This window comes from Microcebus murinus, chromosome 7 (genome assembly GCF_040939455.1).
Source record: "Microcebus murinus isolate Inina chromosome 7, M.murinus_Inina_mat1.0, whole genome shotgun sequence".
Lineage (NCBI taxonomy): Eukaryota > Metazoa > Chordata > Mammalia > Primates > Cheirogaleidae > Microcebus > Microcebus murinus.
Genome location: NC_134110.1, coordinates 17,433,092 through 17,460,100, shown reverse-complemented (window position 1 = coordinate 17,460,100; position 27,009 = coordinate 17,433,092). Strand labels below are relative to the sequence as shown.

The following is a 27,009-nucleotide window of genomic DNA, read 5'->3' as shown; positions in this document are numbered from 1 at the left end:
AGTATGAAAAATACTGTATGTCATTGAATCTAAGATGCCATTGGGTTATGAGATGCACCCTTTTTATGTACCACAGAAACCACAAGTGCTGCTAATAATACAACACTTTCATATCTCTTAGAAATTTTGTAACTATCGAAGAGTTATTTTAGGCTAAGAGTTATTTAGACCTGGAAATGACAATGTGAATAACCAGTACCAAGTTCAGCACCTCTAGGTAGTATTAACCTGGTCCTAGTTGCTGTGGACAGAGTGGGTATAAGAGGCATCAAATCGTAAGATAAATCTAGATTTCAGAGGTGTTAAAAAAGGTGTGCAAGGCCAGGCATGGTGGCTCATGCCTGTAATCCTAGCACTCTGGGAGGCCGAGGTGGGCAGATTGCTCGAGGTCAGGAGTTCGAAACCAGCCTGAGCAAGAGCAAGACCCCATTTCTACTATAAATAGAAAGAAATTAATTGGCCAACTAATATATAGAGAAAAAATTAGCCAGGCATGGTGGTGCATGCCTGTAGTCCCAGCTATTCGGGAGGCTGAGGCAGGAGGATGGCTTGAGCCCAGGAGATTGAGGTTGCTGTGAGCTAGGCTGACGCCATGGCACTCACTCTAGCCTGGGCAACAGAGTGAGACTCTGTCTCAAAAAAAAAAAAAAAAGGTGGACAAATGTATCTTAGAATCAAAAAATATCATCTATATATTTATTAGTACGCATGTGATTTTTAATGTAATGTTTCTTCTTTGCATCAAAATGAATGTTTTATAAATTTAGAATTACTAAAATTTTGAATTATGATCTATAGCTGGTGGGTCCACATAAAATGGAATCTAGGGCTGACCATGGATTGAGCACGCTCTCATGTGCTGTAGCGTTTGCTCATTATGGGGAAGAATAGCCCCAGATACTTAGTAAACATTTACTGAAATGTTTATTAAGTGAAATGTTTTCTCCTCTCTACTTTCAAAACTTCCTGTATGGCTCAGTTCAAACTCAAGTAGAGCTTGGCAGTAAGGCTGGGGTTTTAATGCTTATGGATTTGAGGTCACCCATTGTCCTATTTTTTTCTCAGGATTTAGTTGCTGGAAACTATTCTTTACAAAGAGGTTGTGAAATAAACCTTCGCTAAGGAATGCAGTCCTTAGCCTCAGGGGTGTGCTCAAGTTCAGACTCAGGTTGGTTCCCGACACACCACCTTGGAACGGCCTGTGCTGCCACCGGTTCCTGACCTGTGTGGGCTTCAGAGATCTGTTGTGTCATTGCAGCAGCCAATTGACCTGGAGGGACGTCCAGCACCTGCTTGTGAAGACATCCCGCCCGGCACACCTGAAAGCGAGCGACTGGAAAGTCAACGGCGCTGGCCATAAAGGTGCGGCAGCGGCGTCCTGGCGGACCCTGGGGGGACCCCTGGAATGCGTAGTAAGGGGTGATACGAATTCCTTAAAAGGAATCCCCTATATGACATTGTTATTATTGTGTGTCACAAGAATGAAAAACACACATGCAGTGATTTCAGAAAAGTATCCTGGAAACCTCGCTGATGTTAAGGGAGAACCCTCAGGTCACGTGAGTCCAGGGTTCCCTAAACTCCTTGACTTTTGCCACATCCCAGGGCCACCTGTGGCAGTATTTATTTAATAGTTCTCTTTAAATTGACTCCCTTCTTGTCTTACATAAACGAAATATATTTTAAATGAAAACGTTACTACACCTAGTTAATCATGAGTTTGATATGTACTTATATATTTTTTCTAATGCACATTAAAAGGAATCCATAATTATCAAAATAAATGGTGCTTGTTTGTGTGCTACCTAACGGCAATGCACATTCTTAGCCCTGAGTAACTCTGTGATTTTGAAACTTGCCCTCAGTTTATGAGATAGTTGCATCGGTTACTTTCTAACTGTAAGACTTCGGCTGGCGGGCCCCTGTGTTGTAAAGGTAACCCATAGGACAGGGGGCCTCCACCCCAGCCCAGCCTGTGCAGACCCAGGTACCATGAAATCCACCCACAGTCAGGGGCTGGATTAACCTAGATATTTGGGCCCTCTGGGTCAGTTAATTATAGGACAGAGCCTCAGGCTTTGTTTGTCTGACTTCTTACCTGAGATACTGAAAAAGATTTCATTTGCTCATGGGCTGTTAGGGAGGACTTTTTTTCTTTAAAAACCTTTTCTAAATCTCAGGTAACTAACTATTTTGATGCCAACCCTGATATCACTATCTTTAAAATATAGGTCCAGCATTGTTACCTAAGTGCCAAGGGACATTCCTTTTAATAAGGAGGCCATTGACTGGGCCTAATTCATCTTTGTTTTGCAGGAATGTTAGTGGTAGTGGTATGCTGTAACAAGAGCTGACCTACATTCAGTTTGGGCCTAATTAAATAGGAAAATAGATTGTATCTCATTCTCGACCTTGCCTCTTAATTTAAACTTTGAAATTCTCCTGCCTTGGCCAAATTAAACACTGGATCAGGAGAATTCACAAGCCCATCTATGTACTATACAATGCTGCTTTCCCTGAATGCCCGGAGAACTCAGCCTTATTTTATTGCATTTGTTGCATATAGTAGTCAGGTGAACCAAAAGGTCTCAGATTTTGCTTCTGTTGTCTGGCCTAAAATTCAGGGAGCACAGATGCCCACGTATCCTTTTAATATAAAAGAAGCCTGTCCTTGTCTCAAAAAAAGAAAGTCCTAGACCCTATCTATACTTCTGCTGCTCTGTACCAAAATGAGTCTCCTTTCCTGGCCTGCACTCCTAAATCAAACAGAAGGAATTGAGTTCAGAGAGAGAACCAAGCAGCTAGGACCTTGGAGAAGCCCTCAGGGGACCGATCCTGTAGCCTCAGGAGCCCAGGAAGAGACACAGTCAGTCTGTCCTCTTTGGGAGCCCAGCAGAGTGTGAGGATCGACCTTGTGCCCTTCCTGGGGAGGGGCAGGAGAGCCCGGCTCTGAAGGGCCTGTCTTTTCAGTTAGCCATTTCTATGGATTTGGCTTGGTGGATGCAGAAGCTCTCGTCGTGGAGGCGAAAAAGTGGACAGCCGTGCCGTCCCAGCACACATGTGTGGCCACCTCAGACAAGAGGCCCAGGTAAGGCTCTGCTCGGGCACGGGTGATTTCTCAGTCCTGTTGGTTTGGACCTGACTCTGCTGCAGGTGTTGCAAGAGGGGGTGTTTACACGTGCACTCCTGTGCGCGTGTGTGTGCGCATTTTCTCTTGCAGGTTGTAAGGCTGGGAAAAGAATTGCTTCTAAATCGATGACCATAACAGGGAGCGGGTCCCCAGCCTGAATCCCTCAGACCTAGTGTTGGAAATTCTTATCCGTAACATTTACCATAGCTGACCAGACCAGGGACGTGCCCTGCCCGGGGGGTGAAATGAGGACCAGTCACAGGTGTCCTTTCTGTCGCCACCACCAGAGGTTGGAGCCGTAGCCGCAGCTGCACATGAACCCATCAGGCGCAGGGGGCGCGGCTGCGGCTGCCCCTGCTCTCTTGCAGGGCGGGGGCTGTCGTTCAGAGTGTGTTGCTGCTGCTCTCGTGGCTTTCATTTGGCTTCTCACAAACTTAAGGCGTAAGCGCTGGAACTCTTTCGCAAGCCTCAAGCAGTGAGTGTGCCCAGGACCCTGGCGTCACCCCTCTCCCCTGCTCAGGGCACTGCCCAGCACTACCCTTCGGAGCAGATTTTTCCAAATCCATCATATTATATTTGTTCAGTGAAATTTTTACTTAAAAAAATTAGCTGTAAAGTAAATTAGAAAGCAAGGACTCTATCCCATTAGGGGAGGAAATCAGATGATTCTCTTGAATTCTGCCATTGCAGCTGTCCGTTTAAGAGGGAAAATGATGCTTCTCTAGGCCTTAATACCTGGTAGAGAACAGGTGCGCTTCTACCTATAACTATTGGTTCCCTTTGGAAAAATGTGTGTTTGCAAAAGAAACCCAGTGATTAAAAGTTACAAGTTGCTTTATCAACAAATACAGGTCACTGTCTTTGAGAATGCCTTTTCCTTGAATATGCATATAATCTTATAATATGCTCTTTTGCCACAAAATGTTGAGGACAGTGTTTCTCGTGGACACCTTACCTATGGTAGGGACAGAGGGATCCTTTGAAAAATCGCTTTTCCATCCCGTGGCTGGCTGTGCAGACACACCGCTAGGGGATGACTCCAAGGCCCAACAGCTCAGCCGACCAGCAGCAAGTCTCAATCTTAACTTTTTAAGGCATCGATTTCTCTAAGGAGCATTAGACTGTCAAATGTGAAAGGAAGTGGAAGGTTCTCTAAGATAAAGGAGACCTTTTGCCTTCTTTGGCTTTGTTTGTTGGAAAATGCCTGTGACCCAGATAATCAAACACCAGGGGAGGTGAGACTGGGCTCCTGGGTCTGGTTCCCGACCGGACCTAACCGGTGTGGCTGTCCTCAGCCACAGAGGGGGCTGTGGCCAGGGGGCAGCCCTCACCTCCTGCTAGTCTCCCCCATCAGGGTGGCTCCTGAATGAAGCATTCTTCTCCTGCCAGAAATCGTTTTAAGATGGTAGAGTGGTGCCTAGGTGGCGAATGGTTGTTTTTATTTTTATTTTATTTTGTTTTTTAAGTGAAAGCACAGAGTCTAGACAGCACAGGTTGAGGCAACCCCAACCCGCCATAACATACAATATGACATTGTTCCTGTCCTTTGAGGAAAGTAAGGACTCCACAAATTCCAAGAGAGGGGAAGAATCAGACTTCTGTTTCTAAAGAAAAATCATCTTTACCTTTAGCAGTTTCAGACTCTTTCTGGACTATTCAGCCGACCTACTGTCTCAAACCACTTGCTTAAGTCCACAACATGATTGTTCCCAAGGACATAAGGGCCACCAGAGAGAGTGGCATGGCCGAATGGGGCCACATGCCATGTCTCTACCTGGGCTTCACCCCTGGCAGTCCTGCCTGCCTGTTGGAGGTCATTTGAGCCAGGGCTGCTGCATGCCCCTGTGGTATTGGGTAGCCTCCCTCACCAGGGTTCTTGTTAGCTTTCCTGCAGCCACTTGGATCCCTTGGCTTAAGAATGAAAAGTGTCCCCACACATCTTTTTTCCCTCTTCTTCTAGCTGCTCCCTCTCCATGTGCTCGTGTACATTTCTCAGTCCAACTGCCACTCTCTTGGCCTTATTCTGGTTTCTTCCTCTCACGGTAGAATCTTAGAACTTTGTGAATGTCCCCAACCTGGCTCAGCTGCTTCCCGTAGTGAAGAGAGGAAGGGAGGGACGGAGAGAGAGTGAGGGAGAGTGGCCACCTCTTTATATGCCCATCTCGTGTGTACCTGTGCATGGAATATATTTACTGCCTTTCCTCTTGAGCAGAAGGGAAATGCCACCCTGCTGTGACTGAAGGTCAGGGAAGTATGTTCCCTGGACATTAAGTGCAGGATTCTTGGAAGGCACCTTTGCCAGGCCTGCCATGTCTACAGTAAAGTCACATGAGGTCCTGAGTTAGAGGGGCTGGGGTGTTGATGCATCTACCCCCTGGTCACATGCAGTAGCAAGAATGAAGAGCTCTGACACCTCTCTCTGTCCCCAGCCCTAAGCTGGGATCTGTCCCTCTCCCGGGATACGGTCATGGTTCAGGGATACCAGGCCTCGTGACAATTATAGGAATTGTCAAATGGGCCATCCCTTCTGCACACCCCTCATGCATACCCAGCCTGTGCTCAGAATCTAGCATTGTGTCTTCTGTGTCCTGAGTGACCACACAGCGTCTGTGCTCAGTCATGCATGGTGTCCCCAGCTGAGTGCTGTCTCCTACACTGCCCCAGCAGGCACCTCACAGCCCCTGCCTGCCCTTGGTCATGCTCAGGCCAAAAGGAGCAGAAATGCCACCAGCACAGCACAGTCAGGACTGCGATCTGAGGGAGCTGGGCTGTGATTGCAGACGCACCAGATGTAGTCCCCATCAGGAGGAAGCTGTTGTTGGTGCTCTGTCATTTGAAGAAAGGCCATATGTGGTAAGAAAAAGGACCAGCCAAAAGGGGCCCTAAGCAATACATTGGCATTTCTCATCCGGACATTGCTCACTAGAGACTGTGAGGTATGGGGCTTTAGCCTGACTCTATCTAGATCTGCCTGAAAGGTAGGAAGTCCCTAGGACTATGGAGAAGATCAGGGACACCACCAGGGGAGAGGGGACCCCAGGGATGGGGTTGGGCACCACCAGATCTTATTGAGTAGCTTCTTTACCACCTGGCGTCCACCCCACCCCAGAACTGACTGGGTCCCCAGAACCGAGGCCATGGTGTCTGAGCCACCTCTCCAGAAGTCCACAGGGTGCAGAGCCTGTCATAGGCAGCCTTCTGTGAAAGCTAAATTTAGATGCCAGGGCGGGGGACAATCACTTGAACTGAGTGACAGGTACTTCTTGCAAAAGAGAGTGGCTTGCCAGAATCCTTGAAGATGGCCCTGGATGAAAGTACAAATTGTACCTGGGCCTCAGCTGTGATATTTAAACACATGTAGATCAAAGATGTTCTTACCCACTCTTGAGCACAAATGGTTTTCATCTATTTAGAACCTTTCTTCAATTAAAAGAAGGTGACCAGTGACATGACCAGTGACATTTGCCTGTGCAAAATTATTTAAGAAACTAAATAGAGAAGGAAAAAATTAATACTTTATAGCTTTTCTTCAAATGAAAAGGAAAATCAAGCTTGAGTAAAATAGAGGCGCAGCTATTCAACATCTTATTTGACCCTTTGGAATTTTCTAGCCAGTACTTCTTTTGCTTCTTTAAAAATTCAGGCTCCCACGAGACAGTTTGTGACATCTGTGACTCCAGCCTCAATGCTGGGAAGACAACAACAGAAGAGTCTTTTGAACTAACATAAAACAATAAGAACTTACCTGCATGTCTTCAGTTTTTCTTCGTTTGGAAAGTTACCATCCTGACAGAGTTTACAGTTGAGTTCCACCTGTCTTTCATTTAAAGAACACACACACACACACACACACACACACACACACACACACACACACACGATACATCAGTCCCAAAAGGAATGTGTTGCTTTGAATATCAAGGATTATCTGTAGAGCAGATTATTTATAGATGTTCGGGAATTAATTCTGGATTAACCACATGCTGCTTACTTTTCTCGTATCTCATTAAACCAGACTGCCTACGATGGTCATTTTAAAACAACTCCCTTTATGAAGACACATGGCTGTGGGTGATAGATGATGGATAATGATTATAAAAGCACTTACTATGCCCCAGGCATTGTTCTGAGCACTGTACATAAAAAAAATCTCCAACAAGGGTGTGAGGTTTGGGTACTATTTTTATCCCCATTTTATAGTTGGAGAAACTGAGGCATAAAGGAGTTAAGAAACTGGCCCAGGTTGGGGTGCTATGGGGCTGAGCCTCCACCCAGGCTTCCTGTCTCCAGAGTCCGCCTTGCCCCTCCAGGTAGGAACTCAGGCAGTACTGAGCCAAGTAGAGTAACCTGCATGCCCCACAGTGTCCTTTCCTCCCTTCCCTCTGTGACCCCTGCCAGCCGGGCACACTGCCTCTGAGGATGGGAAGCACCTTGGCCCTGGCCAGCCTTGGCTGCATGCCAGCACCTGAGAGGCCAGCCCCTGGTGGCCCATGTGCAACACATTAACCAGGCAAGCCACTGAGAGGCCAGGTGCCCCGAGAAGCCAGGTACTGCAGCGGCCTAATGGTTCTGACCCAGGTCAGCCCAACTCTCTGCTGTGCTCAAGCACACAGCCTCGTCTGACATTTTTTTAAGAAGCTGAGCACCCTGCTTTCCCTTGGGCTCTCTCTGAACTATGCAGATTTCCCACACTCTTCCCGCCTTACCCAGCACCTCCCTCCAGGGCATATGAGCTCTGCACACACCTGACTACTGTATGAGAACCCTGCTTCTGGTTTCTCATATCAGACCATTATTATACAGGGCATTTCTGGGTGTTTCAGAACATTTGTGGGGTGCTATGCAGTCCTGCCCTGGGGGTAGCCGTCCTGGGCCCACGATGCTTGTCCTGCCTCCTGTGACACCTCCTGTGACACCCTCCTGGGCCCTACTGAACTTAACCAGCAGCCTATGTGCCTGCAGCCCTTGCCCTTCCTAGCTTAGTTTTTGAAGCAAACCTGTTTTCCCCAAACTGTAAAGGCTGCTTACTTCTAAAACTAGTATTTGAATTTGAATACAGTTGATTTTCATTATCCATGGTAGTTACATTCTATAAAGTCGCCACAAACACTGAGCTAGCGAATACCACTGCTCCCAGAGGAGATACAGAGTTAGGTTCCTGTGAGCATCTGGTCACAACATTTTTGCCAGCCTATCAATACAAAATCTTGTTTCATGTGCGTGTCTGTTTAAAGGCATCTTATTTAATATATTATTATATTGATTCATTAACATTGAACTCAACAACTGACAGCACTATCGCTCATGCCTGAACACTTATGTAACACATGTATTTTCTCTGTAAGCTCCATCACAGTCTTCTTGCACTTAGGAACACTAGACAGCACTTCAGTACTGTGCTTGGAGGCCATTTAAAACAGTGAAATAAACAAAAAATAAAATAAAACAGTGAAATCATCCACAAAAAGCACAAAAATGCAAAAAGCATGGCACTAAATACATCCCGAAATGGACATTTGTTGACAGCATGAGATCTGCAGCAACAAGGCAGAGTGTTGCCTTGCTTGACCTCAGCTGGGAATGTCCACACTGGCCTACTCAAGTGTTTTGCCACTCTGTGCATGTCCACACATGACCACAAAAGCGCCACAAAAGCTGGGCACAGTGGCGCGGGCCTGTAATCCCAGCTCCTCAGGAGGCTGAGATGGTAGGATCTTTTGATCCCAGGAGTTCAAGACTATTGGCCTGGGCAACAGAGAGAGAGACCTCATTTCAGGAAAAAAAAAAATGCACCACACTATTGATTTGGGGGCTACAAATAAATTTTATTGAGTAGGTGAAGATGCAAATACAGAATCTGTGAATAATGAGGATTGACTGTGTTTCATTGTCTTTTTTACTCCCCATCAGATTAAATCTTAGCATGTTAGAATCGAAAGGCAGGTTTAAAGGCAATTAATTCAGCCCCCTCATTTCACATAAAAGAAAAAATGTGTGCTATAAATTTAAACATTATATATTAAAACACCTTATAGCCCAATTAATCATGGACAGCATTGTCTAAATTAATGTACTGGATTAGCTTCTTTTTTTTGGTTAAATTTTATTTCTAGCCTAAATGATGTGTCATGGTTTGATAATCAAAAGTAATTTTATCTCAGACAACTGACTTGTTTGGAAAAGAAAAAAAAAAAAAAAAAAAAAAGAAAAGTAATTTTATCTAAGGCGAATTCTCAACCTGAACTGCTATGAATAAGAAAGTCCACAGATTAAGGAGACAGCCTGCCTCAGACCCTAACAACCATGTTGTCGAGAACGTTCATCCTACAACAGAGGTCTAAAGAAGAGACTCGGAAGCCTCTCGCTATCCTCGTACAGCTGCCCCGTGCCTCCAACAGACGGAATTTAATTTAACAAGTCTGTCCCAATTAGCCCCTCTCCACTCCACTCCTGCCATTTAGAAGCCGGCGAAAGAGTTTCCTGGGTGACCTTCTGCTTTAATGGGTCTCAGCTCTTCATCGAGCTGTTCTCCCCCACCCAGATGCCAAGCACAGCAGAGAGAGGACACTGCTGCCTTTGATTCTGGCGGGGCCCCCAGCATGACTTCAGAATTGTCTAGTAAGGAACCGGGCCGGTCCAGGTCTGCCCACGAAGCCAAGCTGGAGGGAGGCCTTGTAGGTGGGAGTGAGAAACACTGACTTGTGGCAGCTTCCCGGGTAGAACAGAAAGACAAGTGGGGAGTGGGAGGCTCGGCGGGGCTGAGGGTTTTGGCCCGTGGCCCGCCCTGCCTGCTCTGCCCTGCCACATGGTGACTTGCAAGTATTTATTTTTGCCTCTGAATGTTACTCTGATGCCTCAAGATTCTAAGCGTTGTGATTTTAGCAAACTAGGAACTTTCCTACATCTTCATGAGATATTTATTAGATGGTGCTGTGCGTTGGAGAAAACTAGGAAGAGGTCCGCCTGGCAGTGGTCTGGAGACAGTAGAGTGATTATGGCACTGCCATTGGTAGCCCTCCAGCTCTTTGGGAGAAGGGAGCTGTTAAGGAGAGTTCAGGATGAATGGATAACATCTGGAGAACAAGAGTTAATTAATGCCGAAATGTGGCTCTACAGGAAGTGGCATTTCTCTGTCATTAGACATCTTTTCCAAGTACGGCAGTCTCCCTGGCTTAAATATTGCTCAATCTGCAGGCAGGTCTTGTGGGATCAGTTACCTCCCTGTGTTCCTCTAGGGACCTAGGAAGATGGTTTTATGTACCCAGACAACAATTTCAGAATTCAATAGCAAAAGAATATTTTCAGTTATCTTGGGAACTTTAAGATCTTTCTAAATCAATTTTCACGATGAAAGTACAACTTAGCTGTATTCATGTGACAACAATAATCCCTGCATGTTGTTTAACTTAAAAAATAAATTACTTTGCAGTCAACTTGCGTTTTCCGTGTTATCTTCAAATAACCGTAGGGTGGAGAATAACTTCCCACTTTTTTTTCATCCTTACTTCTTCTTGGAGTTTCTATTTGAAATTAAGAACAATTTTAGCTCAGCTATCATGAAACATTTCAAAGCCTCCTCTTTTATTTCTTTTCTTAAGGAAATTAAAAAGCCCCCTAATTTGGGATGTTAGGTTATTTGTTTCAATAGCAGCAGCAGAAATAAAATGTGTGGAGAGTTGACTGCCTACAAGGAAGGTAGCAACTCTCTATCCCTGCAGTAGCTGTCCTGGGCTCCCCACGCTGCCCTGGAACTTGCAGAAATGAGGAGTCCTGGCGGGCTGTAACTGAGCGATTTCACAGTTAAGAGATTTCACATAAAAACTAATTGTTACAGTTAGCCTAGTTCCCGGAGGTGGGTTCTGGCTCCTAGCCTCCAGGTGAGGGTAATGTCTTGCTTTGAAAACTAAACCCAGTGAGGCCATTAACTTCTGGAGGAGCTGAGTGGGGCCCCCTGCCAGGCAGTCACCCCGAAGGCCCAGCAGAGTGGCTCCCCGTGGATTAGACCCAGCCCAACCTTTCTTACCCAGCCGGGGCAGTGCCTTAACAGGAATAAAAAAGTCATATGCAGGAGACTTTAATAATCCCATAGAAAGGATTTTTTCTCTAGGTGTACACCCCGATGGGCGGGATGCAGAGCGGCAGGGAAGGTGAGGGGTGGGGTTCGGTTGTCTTTTATTTTGATCTGTTCCTATTCTCTTAAATCCTGTGATTTAGCAATAGGATTAAGGTTTCCTCAGTAGGATTCCTGGTCTATTTCTAGAGCAGACTGATTACTTCCCTGCTAATTAATTAGCAAATGGTTGGAGAGTGGGACAGTGTTTTGAGCTTTGTTATGGCTTTTGTTTCTGTTTCACCTTGATCTTGCAATTCAGCCCTGGGAACGTGTTAGCAGTTAGAAGAGTGCAGGGTTCTCCCTGGGTCTTGGGGTCTTGACTGGGAGCCACATCTTGAAACTCCAGGGGAGCGTTTAGTGAGTCTGCGGGCTTGGGTGTTTCCCCACTGTCACACCCGGGATACCCCGAACACACCCACTTTGTGTGCGGTGGGGGTGGGGAATGGGTGAACACGTTACCTGGAGATGTACGTGGGCCCTGCAGGGCCGGGAGCTCCCGGAGCTTTCCGTCATGTTCTGTATCTGCCAGGTGGGCGCCCGCTGACCAGTAAACACCAGCAGTAAAACTTGGGAGAAGGCAATGAAAGAAGTCAGCATCTCCAAATCAATTTATGGTGCATGCAAAGCATGTTTTCAAATATTTACAGAGTCTCCGAGGGAATTACATCACTGTTTATAACTGTTTTGATTGTTTTTTATGACTCAGGCCCAGTAGAGCCAAGCGAAGTAATTCCTGAGAGGCTCTGAGCATAAGCCTCGAGCCTCCCGAGAGGGAAGTCGGGGCATAATGGGAAGAGGGCTCCCCATAATAAACCGAGGCGGGTGTGTGGTGGGGAATTAGTAATGTGCTGCTGGGCGGTGACTGGGTCTGCACCGAAGAATGCCATCGTTCTTCAGTTTGCAGATCAGCGGGGTCCGGGGTTTGTGAAGATGAGAGTCCTGGTGGCCCAGATGCAGGAGCAGCATTTGGGTACAGACTTTGTGTCTGCTTTGTCTGGGGAGTGGGTCAGAAAGTTCTGGTAGAAATGTTTCTTGAATGATTAGTCTTTGTGCTTGTCCTCAGATTCCATCCTGTACGGCGAAACTGCCCTGCATTTGTAAAGAGAACCATCGTCCATTTCCGTCACAGGGCAGGAGAGGGAGGGAACCCCAGACTTTATGCAGGGCAGCTGGGCAACATCACCAGCTCCAGTGATGTTGGTACATTTGCGGCAGCCTCGACCAGCACAGGGGCCAGACTCTGAGCCCGTGTCCCTTGAGTGTGGGTTGGTACAAGCTTCCTTGCAAGGCAGCAGGGCACAGATGTCCAGGCAGTGGACCCTGGGCCTTAAGTCCCCGCTCTACCTCTCATTAGCTGCACCTTGGGTGTAGTCCTTAATTTCTCTTGGGATTAAATGGGTTAATCCTTGTAAATTCTCAGACCAGTGCCTGGTGCCCAGTGCCCCGTCTGCTCAGGAGGTGTTTACTGTTATTGATATTCGGCTTTGTGACTTCCCTTTTCGAGGCCAGTCTTTGAAGCAAAGTCATGGGATTTCAAAGCTTTGCAAACCCCAAGCAATTGAGGAAATGATTTGGCCAAATGCTACTTAAGAGAAGCCACCTCCTGGGCACCAAAGAGGGCTGATCCCTGGATGCCTGGGGATGTTGACCCAAGGCTGCGCAAGAGCCCATTCTTTAAATCTCTGTAAACAAATTCCAGAACCACAACTGTCTCTGGGCAGGTGATATAACTCACAGTGCAGCACCCAAGAGTGAGATATAAGGAGGCTGCTGCTGTTCCCCGGGGGCCCCCAGAACCCAGGGGCCACACAGGGGCACTCTGCGTGCCTGCATGAGACTTGGTGATTCAAGGCCGAGCACTGAGCTCCTCCCTCCTCCCTCCTCCCTCAGGAGCATCCCTATAGTGCAGACGCTGCGGACCACGGCCCTGACCAACGCCTGTGCCGACCACTCGGACCAGCGGGTGGTCTACCTGGAGCACGTGGTGGTTCGGATCTCCATCTCGCACCCGCGCCGGGGAGACCTCCAGATCTACCTGATTTCTCCCTCGGGAACCAAGTCTCAACTTTTGGCAAAGAGGTAAGGCGAGGCGGGCCCAGAAGGGTGGTGCAGGGGCTCTCTGGGATTTAGGGTGCACAAGGGCCCCTGCCTGGACCTGGCCCACAGTGTCCCATGGCACGCGGGGGATCCCACTGGTTCTGCTGGCAGCTCCTTCCTCTGGGAGACCCTTACACATAGACCTCACAGACCTGAAAAATCACTGTCTGAAATCTTGCCTTCATAAAGGCCATGGAAAACCTTCGCCTTCAGAAGCACTGACAAAGGAGTCGTTCCAGTTTGTTTTGTTGTTCAGTGGAGAGATTTGTGGCATTCTGGTTGTGCCGTAATGAGTGCATTGAAGGTCACCTTTATGCTATTAAGTTGACTTCTGAAGGGAGTGTCGTCTCCCCCTGGGGTGTTGTTTTCCCTCTCCCTGACCCCCTTCCTTCAGGACCCCATGGGCGGGGTGCAGGGAAGGTCCTCCCAAGCTGCTCTCTGCCTCCTCCTCCCCTAAAATCTCATGCTCTGACATGGGACTCGGGATTCTGAAGCTTTGTGCACAGCTGGTTTGTGGAAGGCTGTGGTGTCATTTCTTCAACAAACTTAGAAATGAGGGGCAGTTCACTGATGCATTTGCGTGACTCACAGGTAATTAGAATGAAGGGGTTCATGGAATGTGGAGGGGCTGGGAATGTTAGAGTATCTTTTTGTCTCTCTAGCAAAGAAGCAAAGGGAGAAAGAAGGTTTCACAGATAAATTAGCACTTCTAGCTTGTCTTGAAAACCAGAGCTGACAACCCTATTCCCCAACCCCCACGGGAGACACCCCGAGACCAGCCTGCCCTGTCCACTGGCTGTGGCCCCTCCCCATGTGCCTACTTGGCCCTCTTGACCTGTCTGGGGCCCTGGGAGCCATGGAGATTCGGAAACAGGGAGGTTTTGCTCGGTAGTGCTGTACTGGTGCCATCAAGCACTTTAAAAACCTGCCCTGAGGCCATTTGGCTGTCACCTGAGTCTTGGGAATTTGTTTTTTTCTAAGACAGATTCTATGATTATATCAAGAATTTGTGTTTTAGGATCGATTACCTTCTACCTTACTTCACATCTTTCTTTGGCAGCTTTTTCAGGTTGCCAAATTTTTTCACTAAGAGTAAGTTGACAGCCTTAAAATTCAGTGCTTAAAAGACAGTTTGTCCTTGTTCTGTCCCCACTGTGTTGGGTTCAGCTTGGCACTGTGTGTTAAAATCAGCCTTGACCTTTGTGGATTCCTAGAAGGAGGCACAAGATGTTTCTCCCCAAACCCCCAACACCATGCTCCATGCAAAGAATGTTCCCTTGATAAACACTTCCGTGCACTGAGTGTTCAGTGAACCCCCAAATTGGAAATTGAATCTTACATTACACAAAATTTACATATTTGAACTTCTATTTGTTTGTTTTCTGGTTTGTAGAGACAGGGTCTCACCCTGTCTCCCTGGCCAGAGCGCGGTGGTGTCATTATAGCTCACTGCAACCTCAAACTCCTGGCCCCAAGGCATCCTCCAGCCTCAGCCTCCCAAAGTGCTAGGATTGCAGGTGTGAGCCACTGCATCCAGCCTGAATTTCTGATGAACAATAAAAAGCCCCATTTAAAAAAAAAGTTTTATTTTAAAAGAGAGGTAAAATATTATGCTATGAAGAAAGGGTAAGAAAAAAGAACCTGTAATTGTTTCTTCTAAAGAGAGAGAGTGCCTTCTGAGGAGGCCGCTGGGTGCTGGAAGAGAGAGGCTATCGGTTCGTTGCTTCCTGTTTCTGCTTGAATCAGACGTGAGGCTGAAGGCCTGGTGGGCACAGTTGGGAAATACCTTCCAGCCTGGAAGGGCAGAGAGGCTCATCAGAACCTGCAAGGGGGGCCTCTCTGGGGCCACCTGGCCAGGTGTGCCTCCCACCCACACTGGAAAACAGCCAAGCCTGTCATCGTCACCTCCCCCAAATGTTCCAACCGGTTAAGCCCTGGAGATGAAGGGCCAAAACTTTTCCCACAAGTTTGAGTAGTTGTTCCTTTTTCCTTATTTGTATCTTCTGGAGAACAGTGCACAGAGCTGGCTCTAAGACAAATGTGGAAGCCTCATTCATTGCACAAATAGGCGTTTTACAAAGACTTCCTTTGTGAACACCCTTGGGCTTAAGTGGAAGGATCTGATGTGGCCCAGCCCCTGTCGGCATTTGTGCATCCAGGAGTTGGGGCCACAGGCCCTGTGAGATCGTGCCCGGGGGTGGGAGGGTATCAGACATCTTCTGCAGGAAAGTGGCAGGATTGAGGGTGTCATTGGTGACCTTATAAACACCTGCTGGTGGTAGACAGAACATAGAGTGAGGAGGCAGAATGCCCTCGATCAAGTCCCGGCTCTGCTGGTTACTGGTGGTGGGACCTGCAGCTAACCAGCATGCCTGGGGTCTCTCTCGTCTGTAAATCAGGCTGTGAGGGGGAGCCCACTGCTGACCATGTCCCCTTCTGTTATTGGGCTGGGTGAGGCCTGCCTGCCCTCAGAACGTCAGGGAGGGCCAGTGAGGCACTGGAGGAGACACTGTGCTCTAAGAGTTTGAAACAGTCAGCATTTTACCTGACACCCTCATGTCAGCTGAGTGCCAGGCCCCTTCTTCCCCTCTTGCCACCCCTGCTGCCCTCACCTGTGCTCCAGCCAGGTTATAGGTCTCCTGAAGACTGATGCCTCCAGTGCAGGAGAGAACCCTCCACCAAGCCACCCAGTACCAGGACCTTCATTTTCTGACACCAAGTTTCCAATTGCAGATTGCTGGATCTTTCCAACGAAGGGTTTACAAACTGGGAATTCATGACTGTCCACTGCTGGGGAGAAAAGGCTGAAGGGGAATGGACACTGGAAATCCAAGACATGCCATCCCAGGTCCGCAACCCGGAGAAACAAGGTCAGTGGCTCTTAGGAATTCCATGTCAACCTCTGTATTTCAGTCCTCTTGGTAACCAGCCTTTATTTCACTATAGTGTCTCTGGTAATTCTTTGTTTTGTGTTGTGTTGTAGAGGTAAAATTCACATCGTATAATGTTCACTGTATTAATTATTGTAAAGTGTACAGTTCAGTGGCTTTCAGTACATTCACAATGTCATGCAACCATCACCACTATCAAATCCAGAACATTTTATTCCCCACAAAGGGAAACCCATATCCATTAAGCAATCGCTCCCCATTCCCTCGTCCCCTCCCAGTCCCTGGCAACCCCTAATCCACTGCCTGTCACTATGGATTTGCCTCTTGTATATAAATGAAACCATATAATATGTAGCCTTTTGTGTCTGGCTTCTTTCACTTAGCATGATATTTTCAAGGTGCCTCCACATTGTAGTATGCATCTGAATTGCATTACTTTTATGATGGTTACTTATATCTACTATATGGCTAGACCGCTTGTTTATCCATTCATCCATGATGAACATTTGTATTGTTACTACCTTTTAGCTATTGTGAATAGTGCTACTGTGAGGATTCATGTTCAAGTTTTAGTGTGGACCTATGTTTTCATTTCTCTTAGGTATATACCTAGGATTGGAATTGCTGGGTCATATGATAACTCTGTTTAACTTTTTGAGGAACTGTTTTCCACATTGGCTATACCATTTTACATTCCTACCAGCAATATATGGGATGTCCAATTTCTCTACATCCTCAGTAACACTTTTCTAGACCTTTTAAAAAAATTATTATTACAACCATTCTAGCAGATGTGAATTGGTGTCTGTGGTTTTGATTTGCATTTCCCTGATGATTAATGGTTTTAAGCATCCTTTTATGTGCTGGTTGTTCATTTCTGTGTCTTTGGAGAGATATGTATTTGAGTTCATGGTCCATTTTAAAAGTTGAGTTGTTTGCCTTTTTGTCATTGAGTTGTAAGAGCCCTTATCTAATACATGATTTTAAAATAATTTTTCCCATTCTGTGGGTTGTCTTTTCAATTGAGTGATGATGTCCTATGATACACAAAAGCTTTTAATTCTGATGAAGTTCAATTTGTCTCTTTCTTCTTTAGTTGCTTATGCTTTGGGTGTCATATTTAAGAAACCATTGCCTAACCCAAGGTCACAAAGATTTACCCCTGTGTTTCTTTTGAAGAGATTTATAGTTTTAGTTCTTACATTTAAGTCTGTGATCCATTTTGAATTAATTTTTGTATATGGTGTGAGGTAAGGGTCCAAATTCATACTTTGCCTAAGGCTATCCAGTTGTCTCAGCAACATTGGATGCAAAGACCATTCTTTCCCCCTTGGATGCTCTTGGCACTCCTGTTGAAAATCAAGTGGCCATAGATATAGGGCTTTATTTCTGGACTTTCAATTCTGTTCTGTATGTCTGTCCTTATCTTAGTACCACAATGTTTTGATTGCTGTAGCTTTGCACTAAATTTTGAAATCAGAAAGTGTGAGTACTCCAAGTTTGTTCTTCTTTTTCAAGATCATTTAGGCTATTCTGGGTCCCATGGGAATTCCATATGAATTTTAGGATAAGCTTGTGCATTTCCTTTTTTAAAAAAAAGTAGTTGGAATTTTGATAGAGATAGAATCATTAGATCATTTGGGGGAATAGTACCACCTTCACAATATTAAGTGTTCCAATCCATGAACATGGGATCCTTTTTTATTTATTTAACTCTTCTTTCATTTCATTCAACAATGTATTTTGTGGTTTTCAGTATATAAGTCTTTCACCTACTTGGCTAAATTTGTTCCTAAGTATCATATTCTTTTTGATGCTGTTGTAAATAGAATGGTTTTCTTAATTTTGTTTTCAGATTGTTTATTTTTCTGGTAATCCTTGTACTATTTTTTTTAAACTCCTTTTAATTAATAATCACTCATTTATTGAACCTACATTTATTGAATGTCAGGCACTAATCTATATGTTGAGGTTATAGCCAGGAAAGAGAATTAGAATAATCATCAGATTTTTTCCTGTAGTTATCCACAAAGCTCTATAATCTCTTCCCTCTGTTCTCTCTGTTGCATTCATAGTCAAGTTCACAGACTCTGCTTGGATCTCACTTTTCTGTGGATGAGTTTCCCCAAGGTTTGCGTTCCCTGTTTTGTTGTTCCTTTTGTACCGTTTTCTGTGAAAATGCCCTCTGCTTCTTGATCACCCTCGGGGTATATGGGAACCTGCCCCTGCCCTGGTTCTTTTCTGATTCTCTGAGATACACAATTTCTAGGGATTTTTCACCAAGGAGAAAGGAAGAGCATTGACTTGCCTTGGGTAGAAAATTAGCTTTAAATGCTCAGACTATCTATAGGGAATGTCTGCCTCCCCAAATCACTTTCTTTCTGGTTTTAAAATAATAAATATAATTAAAAAAGTGTTACTATAACAAATTCTAAAAATATAAAACCATAAAATTTTAAATGACCTAAAATTTACATATTTTTAAATTAGAAGTTAGTTCCTAAATTCTTTCTTTTAAAAGCCCCAAAGCATATTGGCATACTATGAAAAGCCGGGGTCGACTCCTCATGCAAGCTGCATCTTCAAGCATACGCTGTTCCCACAACTTGGAGTCCTTGCATCAGCCTGCACCGCCTGCTTGCCTGGGAGCACATGGCCAGTGGCCGAAGCTCTGTACCCATGCAGCACAGCCCTCAGAGTCATTTCACCACTCTGGGCCTGTGGTCTTACTCTGTGTCATGAGCAAAATACAGCAAGCTCTCCCTGTGTCCCAGGGCAGCTGCGAGGGGACAGGACAGATCCCCACTGGGCTGTGCTGCTGCAGATTGCCCTCATGCTTTGTCCTTCTTTTTTCCCTTCCCATTGGGCTCACAGTCATGCCCTTGAGCCTGTATCCCCCTCTAGCCACCAGCCACTTCTCTGCTCCCCTTTATGGTGATGCCCGCAGAACAGGCTGGCTGCCGTCTCCTGCTCGCTCTCATCTACTACACCAAAACTGGGGCCTGTCACAGCCCCACAGTCCTTGTTGCCCAAGCTGATGGTCTCTTCTCTGTCCTCAGCAGGTTGTAAAGGCAGGGTCTGTGGCTCTAACATGCTAAGCATCCTCTCCGGGGACCCCATGATGCAGCAGTTACAACCGTAGGCTTGGGAGCCCAAATACCTGGGGGTGGTTGCAGACTCCAACTCTTAACAAAACCTGTGACCTTGGGGGAGTCCCTCAGCCTTTCTGGGCATTGGTCATCTTATCTAGAAAATGGGGTGATAATGCCCAAGTTGTCAGGTTGTGGTGGGGTGAAATCAGGTAATTCAGCCCGGGTGCTGAGAATGGGACTCAGCAGCTCTCCTCTTTCTGGAAGTGGCCTCTCTCCCGGCCTGGCTGCAGTGATGCACACCCAGTGGGCTCTCTGCCACACAGGCTGCTCCTGTGGGGCCCGGCTCTGTCTTCCCTCCCACCCAGGGACCTCACCCAGCCCTGTGATACTGAACACCTGGTACCTACTGGCGGTGCCCAAAGCCCACCTCTCCCTGCCCCTTTGCATGCAGACCTGCTCTGCAGCAGGCTCCTGGGCTTCTGCGCGTGGTCTAACAGGCTCTGTCCTCGTGCGTCTCACACGGAACTCCCACACTGCTTCTCCATTTCCCTCATTGTTGTAATCTGCCTCACTGTGCGCTCAGTTGCTCAGCCGCTCAGCCGAATCCCAGGAGTTAACCGTCAATGCTTCTGTCTCCCTCCACCGTCTGCCTCCTGCCTCTGCCCAGTCCCCTACCATCTCTTACCTCCTGCTCCCAGTGGCCTTTCTGTCTCCACCTCTGCTGGCTAGACCCACTCTCCACACAGTACCCAATGATCCTTGTAAAATAATCCAGATGATGATGCACCCTGCTAACCACTTTCATGACCTACCACAGCTCTTAGGGCAAAACCCAAACCACTAAGCCCTCAGATCCCACCTCTCCACCGTGTCCCATTTCCTCTGCCTCCCCATGCTGTCTTCCCATCAGTTCCCCAAACAGGCATGGTCCAACCCACCACAGGGCCTTGGCACCTGCTGCTCTCTTCACTGGGAGTGCGTCCCCAGGCCTTCCATGGCTGCAGCCGGCCATGGCCTCGTGGAGAGGTCTTGTCTAAATATCTGTGTGTACTCCTGCTCTTCTGCCTCATATTATTTCTACAGAGACATAGAGGTTGGAGATAAGAATGGGGAAAAAGGAAAAATTTGCTGAGATTCTCATTTTTCACTGGCGAGTGATAGATTGTTTTATTCTTAGCACTAATGGAGACATATAAACTCAATTTGTAAAAATAATATAGAGATAACCAAGATGCAGAACTTCCTATTCACTAGAGGAAAATAAGAGTAAAGAAAAATTGATTGATAGGAAAAAAGAGAGAGATACAAAAATCTTAAATAAAACATTAGGAACTGGAATTCATTGGTTTAGTCAAAGAATAATACTCCTTCCAAGAATGCAGCCTTCATCCAGGAGATATTTATTTAGCCTTTGCTGGGTTGTAAGCACTGGGGATACAGCGGTGAGCAAAACAGATGCTGAGCGCACCTTCCCCAGGATGGAGAAGGCCATTAAACAAGATCACCAGGCAGGAAGTTGTCCATTGGATGAGGAGAAGCTCTAAGGAGAAAAGTAGAGCAGGGTAGAGTGAAAAGGGCATGCAGGGTGGCCAGGGAAGACTTCATGAAAGGGATGTTTGAGAAAAGCTGGAGGAAGATAAGGGAGTGAGCTCTGCTGACATGGGGAGAGGGGGCATTCCCGGCAAAGGGTTGGGCGGGGCAGGAGCACACCTGAGGGGTTCCCGGCACAGCAGAGAGGCCCCTGAGGTTGCAGGTGGCAGCAAGGAGAGGAGTAGAACAGGACCGGGACATGCATTGAGGGAACAAGGACCAGATCACACTGGGTTTTTTCGGCCATTGCAGGGACTTGGTGGGAAGCCACTAAGGGGGGGGGATTAAGGAGAGGAGAGAGGGGATCAGAACTTCGTGTTAATAGGCCCACTGACAGCACAGTTATTAATAGAATAGATGGAAGTGGGGGTGGGAGAGGGACAGAGGCTGAAGACCAGTTAGGAATTCACTGCAGTAACAGATGAAGGTGACTCCGACCGGGGCAGCAGCCAGGGAGTCAGATGCTAAAAGTAGGGTTGAGAAATTTGCTGACAGAGCAGGTGTGGGCTGCTAGAAGAGAGAGGGGGCATGGAAGACTCCAGAGTTTTTGTCCTGTGCAATAGAAGAATGGAGTTGCAATTTCCTGGATGTGGAACATTGCAGGGAGAAAAGATACTGGCAAGAAGATCAGGAGCTTGGTTTGAGTGGGTTAAATTGAAGACGCCTATGACAAGTCCAAGTGGAGATGTGTACCTGGATGTCAGGGGCGAGTCCAGGCTAGAAACACGCATCAGGAGTGTTAAGTATCATCAGCCCCTCAAGGTGGATGGGCGAGGGAAGGAGATCTGTTTACATAGCAATGATTAACATGCGTTCGGAGCCTACTGAATGCAGGTGTTGAGCAGGCTTTGAGGTTGTGGCGGTGCGCAGCACAGCGCTGCATGCCTTGCACGCTGTGCACCTGCCCACACCTCCTCCTGCCCAGCCAGGTGCTGCCGTATCAGCTCCCTACTTCCTGCTTGCACGGCGCTCACCAGCTCTGCCCACGGCTTTAGCACTGACATGTTTGCTGTCTGTAGCCTTGCCTTCTGGCTCCTGCTGTGTGCCCGGTGACTCCTGTGGTGTGGTTTGTGATACACACACAATAGATATTGGTGCAGTGATTAGTATGGTTGGAACCCTCTGTAATCACCATGTGAGCAGAGGCTCTGCTATGAGGGCGTGGGATTATTGGATACTTCCCCACGGTGGCCCCAGATTAAGTCCTGAGACAGACCAGTCTCTGTCCCTAGGCCTGCTTAGAACCTGGGTCTCTGTGTTTGGAAGTTTGAGGTGGGAGCAGAATAAAGGTTTCCTGGTACCTTCTAGCTCTGACCTCCTGTGACTTACGGGAGTTTGGGGGGCAGGGACACATTCTCCAGTGTTGTCAGAGAGAGTCTGCACATTCCTGCAGCAGCCCCTGCGGTCGGTTCATTCCACATAAGTTTTGCCCTGTAAAGAGGCACCGCTCCGGAGCATGGTCCTTGCCAGAAACTGCAAGTGCAGGCAAGTGCCCGCCACTGTTGACGCAGGGCCAGCCCTTCCTGCGTGCGTGACGGGGACGGGTTCCTTTCTCCCGGCTGCTCGCTCTTCATCCTCCCTGAGCGCAGCTGGAGCCAGCCTCGATGCTGGAGCTCAGCGTCTCTCCGCAGTGGAGACCCACGTGGCCCTCCCGTGGGACACTGCGGCCACCACTGAATCTCCCAACTCGTGTTTCTCATCTGAGTCGAGGGTCAGCCTCCGAGCTCATTCTCAGTGTGGCAGCTGATGGAGCGGGGGCCAAAATGGGGCAGAGGGACTCGAACAAAGGCCAGGCAGCTCTTTCCTGGGCCGGTGTGGGGGACTAGTGCTTTTGAGGTCGATGTGGGATAAGCCCCCTTCAGCCTCCAAATGAATGTCTCCTCTCCCAGGTGTCCCCGCACGTCACAGCTGGAGAGTCCGCATGCGCCGACGGGCATTTACCCAGTGCGTGTTTGCAGACGTCCCGCCTCGTGCCAGACACCATGCAGGTGCTCAGGGCCACGGGGAGCCCTGAGATGCGGTCCCTGCCTCCAAGGAGCTGGCAGGCAGGTCAGGAATGTTCTAGTTTTCAGGAACCAATAGTACCATGTACAGGACCCCAAGAACCACCAAAGACCGGGGGGAGTGCCCTGGAGTTCAGCAGAGCAGGTGGCAACTTCTGGCCGAGAAGAGCAAGGAAGGGCTCATAGCGAGGGTCTGCTGAAGGCCTCTGGGTTTTCAGAACCTTCCCTGTGTCACTTTTTTTTTTTTTTTTAACCTAAGTAGGACAGAAAATACAGGCCATCAGGAGATGGAGACTGGCCCAGAGGATATTGCTGTTCTTCTAGTTTTGTAAAATGAAGTGTCAAGCAGTGCCCGCAGATGACCTGCCACACCGGGCCTGGGGCTGGTGTTCCCCAGTGCTGGCCTTGCTCACAGCCAGGGGAGGGGCTGCAGACCGGAGGGCAAACGAGGGGCTGTCAGGCCAAGACATGGTCCTCGCTGATGGGCCTCAACTCCCCTTTCTCCAGGGGCAGGTCTGGGGCCCTCCTTGAGTGCAGAGCAGAGGCAGGGGCTACCTGGCCAAGCTGACCTGAGGGACGGGCCACCACCTCAGGGAGGACGCTCCGTGCCCGCAGATGTATCAGTGCAGTGAGGCAGGGCTGCAGTGCAAACAGAGCCTTGAGGCGTGGCGGGGAGTCTGAGACGATCTCTGCAGATGGTCAGAGTGCCAGAAACACTGCCGGCAGGAGGGGTGCAAGGATGGTTACGAACAAAGTGCTGTGTCTGCTGAATGTTCCCTAAGCATTGGTTACCCTGTGCCCACAGACCTGGCTCCTGGTGTAGGCATTGTTCACAGGGAGACCAAGCCTGGGGACACACCCGAGACGCTACGTGGGTGGATGAGGCAGCCACGGGAAGGGCGCCCCAGCAGTGTGTGGGTGCAGAGGGGACTCGGACACTGTCGTGAACATAGGATGTGTCACACAACGAGGGCTGGGGGAGAACCCCCTTACAGCCAGTCTGCCTTGTGGGGCAGGATGATCCCCACACTAGAATGTTCAGGTCGACCTGATGGTGTCTGTTGGGGACCTCAGCCCAGGAAGGTGACACTAGATGACCCAGGAGGTTGCCACTGACTCCAGGATTCAGAATTCTGGAGCTGGGGAAATGCGGGCCAGGTCAGCACTGTCGGGGCAGCTGCCTGGCTGGTGTCGTCAGTGCAGAGGCGGGAACTGATCCCAGGTGGCGTGGTCTCTCACCCCCTGGTTGTCTGGTCAGGGTGGCCTGTGAGTTCATGGTCACCAGCCTCGGTACTAGTGTGACACAGGCAGAGCACCCGGAAAAAGCAGCACTGTCCCCATTTCTTCACGGGGATCCCGAGAAGCTATGCTGAGGACAAGGTCCTTCATTTCATTTCAACCTCCTTCAAATCTCTGCAACTTAATTGCTTTAAAAAAAAGATGGGGGGGGGGAAGACTCAGCTCCAGTGGCGTGCCTTGCAAAAGTGCTTTAAAATCTAGGCTAAGACCCGGGGTTTATGAAGTAATTAAGTGATCTGAATGATATGCTAGCTCATATAATACTCACCCCCTGTCAGATTGAGCTTGGTTTATGGGATTAGTTTTAAAAACCATTTTTAAAAATTGAATAGCAAATTAATCATCCGTTTTCCTCTTCAGTTCCTGGGCCAGGGGAAGGGTGTGTCTTCTCCCAGGACTACGCTCCTTCAGGAGACAGCTTAGGAATGGAATGGAGTGAAATCCTGGTCCCCAGCCCTGCCGAGCTTGCAGGTGGCGCTGCGTCCGTTCCTGCATTCACTGAACGCCACTTAGCGCCAGGCCTGGAGACACCAGGACCTCGCCCACGCGGTGCGAGGCATGTGCAGTCCTGGCACGTGCAGGCGTGGGAGAGGGGCGGCTTCCACTGCGGGCGAGCCCACAGGTCACGCCAGCCGCACGCCAGTCATGCAGGGAGCCTGGCGGCAGTATAGTCAGAGCAGGGGTCAGGGTCCTGTCCTGCAGAGCATCTTTGGGAGATGTTTGGCTACATTTGAGAGTTTTCATCCAGAATGTCCCTGATTTTAAGTTTGAGCACGGAGTGCAGAAAGCTGCAGTTCTCTGGGAAACATGTACGCTTCATTCTCCTGCATCAGGCATCAGACAGGCCTGGGGTTGGGTCCTCCTGCCTCCACTTTTCCTGTCTCTCTGGCCTTGTGCTGAGCCCTCTCTCTAGTGAGGGGGGCTCCCCGTCCTGCCCTCCTCCCCTGGAAGCCCACATTGGTGGCCACAGCTGGGCCACAAGGCAGAGTCTGTGCGCCTACTGGGTGAGGCCAGCCTCCCCGCCCAGGTACACGTCCCACTCAGCACCCTTGGGTGCAGGAAGGGCCCTGCACCGCCTCATGACCTGCGGCTCTTTCGAGCACCCCTGGAGCACATGAAGCATGGGTCTTCCCTGCTCAGCAGGAATCACGCGTGGCCTTGTGTGGGACCAGTGCTGGCTTTGCTTGGTGCTTCTCCATACATTGAGCACACACTCACCCAGACTGCACACCTACCATGCTCGGGTCTGCTGGCAGGCACGGAGTGAAACGTGCTTCCCCATTCTTCATCCCTGCCCCCCCTCCAGCCCCCGGGCCCAACTCAGTGCCCTCCAGAAAGGTCGACCAGGGGTGTGGTTGCTCTCCACGCTGCGCCCAAACTTCACTGGCATGGACTAGAGCCCACCTAAGGAGCTAGGGCGCCTCCTACCATGTTCCCCTGCCAAGGAGAATTGTGAGGCATCAATGTTTAAATGGAAAAAAATGATCCAGCATGTTTCCAATCTCCTCTCTGTAATCCGCACCATGTATCTTATTTCATGGCTCCAAAGGGTTTTAGTTGTACGTACTTGGTATTCACGTAGTACTCGACTGTCTGAGACTATTGATGGCATTTTTTAAAAATCTGTCATTCTCTTGAACTCTGAGAATTCACTTTCTCCATAATTAGAATTTCTCTTTTTTCTCTAATCTTTCCGAAAGGATAGCAATCCACGTGTGCTCTGTATTTCTTGGTTCCAACAGTATGATTTCCTAATTCCCGCCAATCTAGAGAAGAAGTCAGATTTGTCAAAAGAACAAGAGGGGACTAGGATGATAAATAGTGCTTACGTGTTTTTCACCAAGCACTCATTGCTGTTTGTTACAAACGCATCCTATCCTGTCCCCATTTTCCCACCTGTGGATCCTCATTGTCCCGTGTGCTGGTAAATGTTTAACAGCCAGTGCTCTGTAGGGAACTTACGTATAGATATAGATGCATCAGGTACGTTTATTATAAATTTTACTGATATAAAGGATGTATAGCCAAGAATTTACAAGTAATAAAATATACACTGTTCATATGGTAAATTCCATATGGCCAATCGATTCTCAGAGAATGGTTTCGTTGACTTTTGCCAAACTTTTGTATCCATAGCCAATCTATGGTTGTAATTCATGAACATTTGTCCTTCCAACTTAAGTGTTGGTTAATGTTTTTGTCAGAGAAACAACAAAGACATGTTGGAACTTCATTCACTTGTCAATGGCATAAGCAACTGCTGAATTGGATGGCAGTTTTCAAGTATCAAAATAATATTTCCTCAGTTTTTTATGCTGTTCACAATGCAACGGCTACAGACCCAACACACTTTTAAGTTTAATCTGCATTCTTAACATTTTCTCCATTACTTTCCCAAGTCCAGAAAATCAATAGTAAATTAAGCCCTTATTTGCAGCATTTGTCGATTTCTGTGTGGAAATATTCCCAGTATGGCCAATTTCGAGCTGCCAACATGACTTCATTGGAGACAAGTTGGGAGGAGAGGCTGGGTAGCCACACCAGGTGGTGTTTCTGCTGTTTAGATAGAACAGATGTGAGTAACCCCAAAGCATAGATAATGACAAACATACAGTAAAATAATCAGAAAGGGATGATTTGTAAGTATTTGTTAGCTTTGTTTTCAATATAACTTATTTAAGTGTAAGCTTATGTAATTTAATTTTTGATAAAAGCTATGTTTAACAGCTAGCTCACAGAGTTCCTGATAATGATAACAATGGGTTCTAGTAAGTCAGTGCCAGCCAGACCCTGC

At 47.9% G+C, this 27,009-nt stretch overlaps 1 protein-coding gene across 2 annotated transcripts in view; it reads left to right on the top strand.

Annotated features, from left to right (window-relative positions):
• The window catches only part of PCSK6 (proprotein convertase subtilisin/kexin type 6), a 165,857-nt gene that overhangs the window by 100,047 nt on the left and 38,801 nt on the right, over positions 1 to 27,009 (top strand). For both annotated transcript variants that reach the window (XM_076004820.1, XM_012764589.3), the window contains exons 10-13: positions 1,259 to 1,362; positions 2,971 to 3,088; positions 13,134 to 13,322; positions 16,074 to 16,210. In XM_076004820.1, coding sequence (XP_075860935.1) covers positions 1,259 to 1,362; positions 2,971 to 3,088; positions 13,134 to 13,322; positions 16,074 to 16,210 — 548 coding nt within the window. The remainder of the gene's footprint in view (positions 1 to 1,258; positions 1,363 to 2,970; positions 3,089 to 13,133; positions 13,323 to 16,073; positions 16,211 to 27,009) is intronic.